Consider the following 9,119-nt stretch of genomic DNA (forward strand, 5'->3'; position numbering starts at 1 on the left):
ACTCCCTCCATTCCAAATTATAAAACATTTATTTTTTTAATTCCAAATTTGATCAATTGACTTATTTTAAAAAAACTATAAACATAGTCAAATTTAAGTCATTTTTTAAGAACTTTTATTAATAAACCAAGTCATGACAAAATAAGTGATACTTCACATAATTTTTTTGAATAAGAGAAGTGATCAAACTTGATGTCAAAAAAGTTTATGGCTGTAGAAAAGTTTCTCTATGTCAAGTTTCTTTGTTTTGGGGATTTATTTCCTCCTCTTCTCCGGCGACGGTGAGATAGTAGGGTGGAATCATTTTCTCCATGGCGGCTCCGTTGAAGATGTGGACAACAACTACGGCATCGGCATCCTCACCGATTTTGACGATATGGAGACTTTTATTTTCGAATGGCGACATCAAGATGGAGATGGTGTCGCCGCCATGGAATAATTTTCTCCGGTCTCTTCCCCGTTTATTATGGTTAGATCTGGCCACGATGAAGGACTAGGGAGAATAAATTTCAGATCAGTTTTTCTCATTCTTCGGTGGCAGAAAAAAGAAGAAAAAAGACATCAGAAAGAAGAAGTTTCTTAACTCCGCCTACATGAATGTTGGCCATCGTTTGTTGGGCATCTGTTCTCAGGCTTTTTGCCGAGTGTTTGTCTGTGCGGCCATCTATACTGCAAAGCGTCATATAGGTTTGGTTTTGAGATACGGAGCTATTCACAATTTGAGTATAGTTTAGATGATTTTTTCTAAAAATTTATGTAATCCAGAGTGTTTGTAACGTATTCATGTACCCAGCTATTATCTAATATAATTCTTCTTTCGTCACAAAAAAATAAAAAATTTTCATCCAGGATATTTTCTTTGAGAAAAAAATAAACTATTTCTTTCATGCATGCTAAATTTAGAGGATTATATTGGTTATGGTTTCAAGGCACCGAGGGAGAAATTTCGATTGGCAAACAAAATGGCATTGGAGGTTATGGTTATCACTTTATATGTGTTTTGCTAAGAATGGATGTCAAAGTAATAAATTACTTAATATGATTTTCTTACTATTTGAGTCACTCTTTTTATTTATATGTATTAGCAAATAAGCTAATAACATTTTAAGACTGCCTGTTTGTGGTAGCAGAGACCGAAATATTTTATTTTCTAAAAAAATAATTACAACATTTTTTGGATGTTTTAGAGCAGTCTTGGACCTAGATTAAAGGTGTTGTGACAATCTGGTGAAATATTCATTCTCCACAACTAAATCTTTAGTTACATCAATTTTCCTTCGAAACACACTAAATAGTCACAATAACTCTAATACAAGTCGATTGTAAATCTTGAATGAGTTTATCTCTTAAAGAAAACTACAAACAGGGCCGGCTCTATAATTTTAAGGGCCCTTGAGCAAGTAAAAAGACAAGAGCTAGTTCAACTAACTTTTATATTAAAATTATTGTATAGAGTACGGATAATAAAAATTACTTTGCAATATATGTATAATTCATAAAACATAACAATACTTTATTCTTCTTGTTTTCTTTTTTTTTCTTTTTTGAGTACCCGACAAATGCTTCTAGGCAACATCTAATATATTCAGATAACTACATTGAATTATAAATTTATAATGCTATGTCGTAGCACTATACGAGCATAGCGAATACACAAAATAAATAAGAAGAAAAATTAAAAATATTAACTGATCATGGTTGTTGTTGTTGCTTAGGCCATCCTCAATGGGAGTTTCATGTCACAGTTTCCAACACATCAATATTTTGGAAACAGTGCATAGGAGTTTCATGGGGATGAAACTCTCTCTACTCCCTTGAAACTCTTATCATCTCTCTTCATTAATATAGCGTCACATCAGCATATTTAATGTGCATGAAACTCTAATGAAACCCCATTGAGACTGGCCTTATTGTGATGGTGTGTATCTGTTGTTTTCCTACCGTTATTTAGAATAGGACCGGAAGGAAGAGTAATCTACGACTTTGATTGGTTTATCTTGGATCTTCAAATGCTAAATAGAAAATTATATGTACTAATTACCTATATTGTCTTGGGCCCCCAAGCTCCAAGGGCCCTCGGCGGTCGCACTGTCTGCCCCTCCCTTAGAGCCGGCCCTGACTACAAAGGTTAGAGACTCCCTCGTCTGGATAGTATTGATTTATTAGTAAGAGCAACTCCAACACTACCCTAAACTTCACTTGGCAAATCTTGGATTTTGCCAAGTGTAAAACTCAAATGCCAAGTAAAAAAAAGACTTCTCCAACAGTTAGCTATTTTTTTTGGCAAATTTGGACTATCTTGTGATTCCTGAAAAAATCAGAGAGACTTTTATGCAAAAGTTGCAATCTATTTAAGGCATGCGTGCATGCTGAATGTGTGGGCCCCACCGCGTAGGCAGGATGCCAAGCGCTCCTAACGCTCCCAAATTTGAGCCAGTTGGCCCTTTTTTTGCCAAGCATCCTATTTTGCCAAGTGCATATAGAGTAGTGTTGGAGGAGCTTTTTCTATGTTTTGCCAAAAATTAGGATTTGCCAAGTGCATATAGGGTAGTTTTGGAGTTGCTCTAACATCATTTTTAGGAAACAATGCAGAAGCCCTGCCGTCTAGTTAATTTAGGAAGCCAGATTAAAACCACAACAACCCCAGCACAAGGACTAAATTGTGGCATATCCATAAATATACCAAAAAGAGAAAAGAAAAAAACTATAGCACTAAGGCATAGGAACTCTTCGACGATGCCTCCAGTGAGGTGGATTACGCTGCAACATAACCATCATCAGTCAAGTAGCAGGAGGTGACGTCGTAGGAGCTTGCCAAAGCTTTCGCCAAGCCTTATGCCGAGGGATTTTTAGGGAAGCCGACCATGGAGAAGCAGCAGCAAGAGTCCTCCCTCAATTGCCAAGCGGTCCGCGGCCTTGTATTTATGCCAAGTTTCTTCTCTCAATTGCCAAGTTGCCCAAATTACAAAATACAAATAGAAAAATGTTGGATACCTTATTTTGATAATTTTAACAATTTATAAAAATGCAAAACTGTTGGAGACGCTAACTCATCTGAGTTGAGCTTTTGTCGGCACGCAGTGGCAAGCATCCTGGATGTTGGAGAGAAGATCTACATTGGAATTTTAGTTATACATGCTTACTCCCTTCCATGCATGCTATTTTGGAAAGAATAAAGGGGAGGGGGGATCAGGTGTGGGGAGAATATTTTCACCCAGGCCTTGTTTAGTTTTTTTTTAAAAAAATAGATTTTGGTACTGTAGCATTTTATTTTTATTTAACAAATATTATCTAATTATAGATTAACTAGGCTTAAAAGATTCATCTCGTGATTTACAGATAAACTGCGCAATTAGTTTTTGTTTTCGTCTCTATTTAATACTTGATGCATGTGCTGCAAGATTCGACGTAACAAGAAATCTTGAAATTTTTTTAGTTTTTAGGGTGAACTAAACAAGGCGTGGAATCTCTGAACCAATACCGTGGAACGATCATTCCTCCTGCCGGCCGAGTTTTTAGGATCAGGTGTGGGGAGAATATTTTCACCCAATCTCTGAACCAATACCGTGGACGTGGAACGATCATTCCTCCTGCCGGCCGAGTTTTTACTGACGACTGCATTTGTCTGCGATGCTCAAGGGAGCGGACAAAGTTGTCATGAATCACAATCCCTTGTCTAGAGGTAGGTTCCGCGCGCCATTAATTCGACCATAGTAGTAGATCGTTTTATTTGCTAGCATGGATCGCGACCATTTTAGTCGTCGTGAAGAGAAAAGAAAAGGGACGAAGACATATAATGTACATGTACACGCATACTATATCGCTAGCTACAACACGCTGTATAGTTGCACCAACAGCGGGTGATCACTCGTGATCTCGTCCACGAACGAGCTGACGTTCCGGTCGGCCGTGATCTCGTCCACGAACGAGCTGACGTTCCGGTCGGCGGCGCGCCTGGCGTCCGCCGTCACGACGCGGTCCCGCAGCGCCCAGACATTCTCCTGCAGGCGCCGGCCCTCGCCGCCGCCGTCGTCCATGACCCTCCCGATGCCCTCCACGACGTCGTCGCGCGTCATGCCGCCGCCGCCGCCGCCGAGCCTGAGCCCGATCCGCCACACCCCCGTGATGTAGGCGCAGTTGATGAACTGGTCCCCGGAGACCGGGTAGCAGAGCAGGCGCACCCCGTGCTGGACGGCCTCCAGCGTGGAGTTCCAGCCGCAGTGGGTGAGGTAGCACCCGACGGCGGCGTGGCGGAGCACGTCCTGCTGCGGCGCCCAGTCCACGAGCTTGCCCCGCCCCGCCACGCGGTCCGCGAAGCCCTCGGGGAGCCCCGCGCGCCAGGACGCGTCGCGCTTGAGCGCCCACAGGAACGGGCGGCCCGTGGCCTCCAGCCCCAGCGCCAGCTCCCGGACCTTGTCCGCGCCGATCGACCCCACCCAGCTCCCGAACGAGACGTACACCACCGTCCCCGCGCGCTGCGCGTCCAGCCACCCGATGCACGTCGCGTCCGCGCGCCACATGCTGGGGCCGCTCTTGTTCCCGTTGACGTTGCCGTTGCCGCAGTGCGGCTGCGGCTGCTGTTTCGTGCGCTCGCCGAGGATGCCGCCGCCCGGTAGCAGCGCCGGGCCGACGGGGAGGACACGCGGGCCCTGCCGCGCGAGGCGGTGCGCGTCGTCGTCGTGGTCGCTCGCAGCGGCGGCTGGACACCCGGCCTCGGCCTCGGCCGGGAAGGAGTTGACGAGCACCCAGCGGAAGGCCCGGGCGCGGTGCAAGGTCTGGAGCCAGAAGGCGAACCTGGACCTCCGAGTGGCCGAGTCGCCGACGAGCCACGGGAGCTCCTCGACACGGAGGTCCACTTCCGCCGGCAGGATCTCGAGGCCACGAATCGTCGTCTGGCCGACGTCCTGAACGACCTGTTCATCGCTGTCGGAGTCGGACGACTCAACAGCCGACGAGATCGGTGTACCTTCACGTCAGAATAACAAAAATAAAAAAAAGGACAACCAGCAGTTAGTGCGTGCATGATAACTGTGCAAGATTCCTGTCCTAGGTTCCATTCCATGTAGCCAAAGTACGCGTCCGTATGCGTGCGCTACGCGACGACGCACTTGATCGCGACGATCCGCGCTAGTAGGCACTGGTAGCGACGCACGCCCGTGTACGCACGGCACCGAGGCTGGGACTGGGAGCTATCACTCGTCACATCAGCCGCTAGTGAGTGGGAGTGGCAGCTCGATTCGATCAACCGACCGACCGTTCACCTTGTGAACTGTAACGTGTTCAGTTCTGGGCCAAACGGCATATGGGGAGGACCACTACGGGCCATATCTTGTCGTGTTCACCGTCCATCCAGATGCACAAAGCACAACTGCACTTTCCCCGGATGCACAAAACACTGTACCATTATGTACTACTAGTATAGGAAGATAATATATCCAGAACTCCCCCATATGGGGAAAATTTTTACGTCGTGCAGTGCAGTGGAGTGCCAAGGACCACTACTTTTGCTGCAACTGCTCGTGCCACGGCTGACTCCCCGCCGATCGGTTTGTTTCAGCAATCAGCATCAGGGTCACCGAAGCACAAAGAAGTGACTGTGCCACTGCCACGCCTCCAAAAGGATCCGTGAAGATATTTGAGTGTCATCGTTTTTATTTTCAGAACAAAAGATAAACATGATCCCCGAATTATTCCTCGTTATCCACTCTGGATCAACGTGCAGATGTACGAAAACTGCAGCAGCTCCTGCCAAAACTCACCCGATGGGAGCGAGACTTTTCATAAAGGAGGGAGAGAAAAAAAAAAAGGGTACTCCTACTGTAAGGTAGAGGTAGGAGCACATCACGTGTCGACTAGTGGCCGATTGGAGAAGTCAACTTTTTCGCGAGATGTGATCCTGCTGGCCGGGCCAAAACTGAGCCGGAGAGGCAGGCGAGGCGCACCTCAAAAATGGTGACCGTAACGTGGCCGGGTCTGCCCCAGCCAGGCAAGGAGAGATCCGGAGATGGATGCATCATGCATGGATCCGATCCGATCCAGAGCATGCAGTGCCGCCAGTGGTTGATTGGATGGAGATCGCACAGCAAGGGGCTGCCGACGCCCAAAACAAAAAAAGCATTGTGTTTCATTTAAGCTTATCTATATATTGAATATAATTTTTATTTAATAATATTTTTCTTTTACAACAAATCAACAAACAATACTTTTAGTCATGATTTATTAACCAAGTAAATAGTAAACGCAGAAGAAGGAACGACCACGATCTCGTCTCCCCGGCCGGCTCGTCGGCTCCGCTGTCGATGGCAAGGTTGAGCTCAAGGAACAAGCTAAGGGACCAGCACACAGACTTGGCAGGTCTGTTCATGCCATAAGCCATATATAAAGGTACTGACGAGTGATTAGGTGACGCAGCTGGCAGAAACATTATAAGATGTACGGACTGCCACACACTTTGTATTGTCACATGCTCCAATTGGGCGTATACCGCACCAACACTCGACATGTTAGAGAGAGAGAGAGAGAGAGAGAGAGAGAGAGAGAGAGAGAGAGAGAGAGAGAGAGAGAGAGAGAGAGAGAGAGAGAGAAATCTGTTATGGAGTGTGGAATGGCATGCACTGGCTTACCTATTTTTTATGCTTTTATTAGTGAATTTTACATGCATTACTATCTATATTACTATCTATACAGCAAAACCGGGCCAGGCTTGCATGTGTAGGGCTAAGAAATAAAGCAACAAAATAGAAAAAGGGGTTTTCGTTAAAGCTTATTGGCAATATAATTTCCACTTGTTTAGGTGGATATATACACTCTTTTTTTCTTTTTGGTGAAAAGAGGTGGATATACACATACTTGTGACTGCTTTACGTTAGTTTGCATTGTGATGTCGGATAGATTGTGTGTCTGTGAGTGCAAATCCAAGGTGTAAATGAAAGATGCAACACTTTATTATCCGAGGTTTTTTTTAGGAAAAATAAAACGAAGTGGGAACTAACTGAGATGGCGGAGGTCGCACAAAAGTTTGAAGGGAGGGTGTTTGTCCTTGACAATGCATGGCAATTATTTTACGTTAGTACATGAGAGAAGGCAAAGCTAGCAGTCGTATAGCATTAGGCCATGATGTGTTGAATACATGCTGCTATGGAAGTATGGATCCCAAATAGGTCTTTGTTAACAGGTGTGTTGGAGGAAGCTAGTAGGTGCTAATAGTTAGTATGTATGCTGTTTTTTTTTTAAAAAAAAGGTTAGTATATATGCTACACTTAGCAGATATAACGACCGAGCCCTAGTTGGACCCTATGGATTAAGGATCATGCCTCTCTCGGCCAGCAAAATCCAGATTACCCTAGAGGGATCTCGAAGCATGCAGATGCAGCTGGTCAACAAGGAGCTCAAATATATATCTTCTGGTTTCCTCCATCTCAAGGTCAACTCTACCATGTTACATGTCCGGTGCAACTCCGAACACAAGGCTGTAAGCGTGCCGGCGGATAGATATATGCATGTTATCTCATATATTCTCATATATACGGAGTGGGACGTACGCGTACCAGATTCCGAGATCAGGCCCTTGTCGAGGAGCTCCGGGATGGCGGCGACGACGCGGTAGCAGGCGAGCATCGCGGGCCAGAACCCGGCCGCGGGCACGCCGCAGCGCGCGGCGACGGGCACGGCCCACGACGCCAGCACGTCGACGACGACGCAGGCGACCGGCGGCGGCGCCCTGCTGCGTGGCGACGCCGACGCCAGCAGCATGCGCTCCAGGTGCAGGGGCATGTGGTGCTCCATGGAATGCACGATGTCGCGGAACCCCGGGGTGTCGTCGTCGTCGCCGCCAGCGGCGGCGTCCTGCTGGATGACGATGCCGCTGGGGATGGACGCCAGCGCGACGCCGCCACCAACACAGCCGGAGGCAGCTGCAGCGATGCGCCGGTGGATGAAGTCCGGTACGGCGACGGTGGGCGCGACGCCGTGCGCGGCGAGCACGCCCGCCAGCTGCAGCATGGGCGTGATGTGGCCCTGCGCCGGGAACGGCACGAGGAGCACGGCCGGGTGGGCCACCGCCTCGGCCCCCATGCGCGCGCGCGCGCGCGTGCGATGACCAGCTTCTGTGAACGAAGGCCGCTACGTCGCCTACGTGTACGACTGGACCTGCGCCACGGAGGCTTATATTCCTTCCTTTGGAGCGGGTGGGATTGCGAGGCAACGGACACAGCGTCCGTGTGGGGTTTTATATAGCCGCCGGCCGCCGCGCGCGCGCTGCTGCCCCCGTCCCAGTGCCCCGCCCCCGCGCTGGCTCGCACACTTTTCGATCCGATTGTCTAGCTGAGGCATTGTTTAGTTCACCCAGAAAATCAAAAAAAATTTTAAGATTTCCCGTCACATCGAATCTTGTGGCATATGCATGAAACATTAAATATAGACGAAAACAAAAACTAATTACACAGTTTAGCTGTAAATCACGAGACGAATCTTTTGATTCTAGTTAGTCCATGATTGGATAATATTTGTCACAAACAAACGAAACTGCTACAGTACCGAAATCTTTTCACTTTTCGGAACTAAACAAGGCCAAAAAATTTTGCAAAATTTTTCAGATTTCCTGTCATATCGAATCTTTAGACACATGCATGAAGTATTAAATATAGACAAAAATAAAAACTAATTGCACAGTTTAGTCGAAATTGACGAGACGAATCTTTTGAGCCTAGTTAGTCTATGATTGGATAATATTTGTCAAATACAAACGAAAAAGCTACAGTGTCGATTTTGCAAAATATTTTGAAACTAAACAAGGCCGAGGCCTGAGCTGCTGCTTCACTTTTTCTGTGGGAGCTTGAGCTAGTACGTTGACGAGCTCGCATATATACTGTGTACTCGTATATACTCCCTCCGTCCACAAAAGAGCCAATTTCTAGAGTTGTCCTAAGTCAAATTTTTTAAATTTTTACCAAATTTTTTAAAAAAATCTAAGATTTATGGTATCAAATTAGTATCATTAGATTCATCATAGAATATATTTTTATATAATGTGCATTTTATATTATAGATGTTATTCTTTTCTATAAAGTTAGTCAAATTTTAAAAAATTTGACTGACACGGATCCTAGGAATTGATTCTT

At 46.2% G+C, this 9,119-nt stretch overlaps 1 protein-coding gene across 2 annotated transcripts; it reads right to left on the bottom strand.

Annotated features, from left to right (window-relative positions):
- On the bottom strand, positions 3,659-8,190 carry LOC8056024 (UDP-glycosyltransferase 82A1). Of its 2 annotated transcripts, XM_021462449.1 has the most exons (3): positions 7,548-8,190; positions 3,915-4,966; positions 3,659-3,875 (listed from the first exon to the last, which is right to left on the bottom strand). In XM_021462449.1, the coding sequence occupies exons 1-3, from the start codon at positions 8,071-8,073 to the stop codon at positions 3,828-3,830; spliced, it is 1,626 nt and encodes a 541-aa protein (XP_021318124.1). In that variant the 5' UTR covers positions 8,074-8,190; the 3' UTR covers positions 3,659-3,827. The 2 variants fall into 2 exon arrangements, with proteins under 2 accessions (XP_021318124.1, XP_002448206.1); XM_002448161.2 differs by having other exon boundaries at positions 3,659-4,966.

This window comes from Sorghum bicolor, chromosome 6, assembly GCF_000003195.3.
Source record: "Sorghum bicolor cultivar BTx623 chromosome 6, Sorghum_bicolor_NCBIv3, whole genome shotgun sequence".
NCBI lineage: Eukaryota > Viridiplantae > Streptophyta > Magnoliopsida > Poales > Poaceae > Sorghum > Sorghum bicolor.

What these genes read in the sequence shown, in the direction of transcription:
- LOC8056024 (XM_002448161.2), bottom strand. Translation starts at nt 8,073, where the DNA reads ATGGGGGCCGAGGCGGTGGCCCACCCGGCCGTGCTCCTCGTGCCGTTC. An exon ending in GGGCCTGATCTCGGAATCTG is followed by an intron (nt 4,967 to 7,547) that starts GTACGCGTACGT and finishes TCTGACGTGAAG; the next exon opens with GTACACCGATCTCGTCGGCT.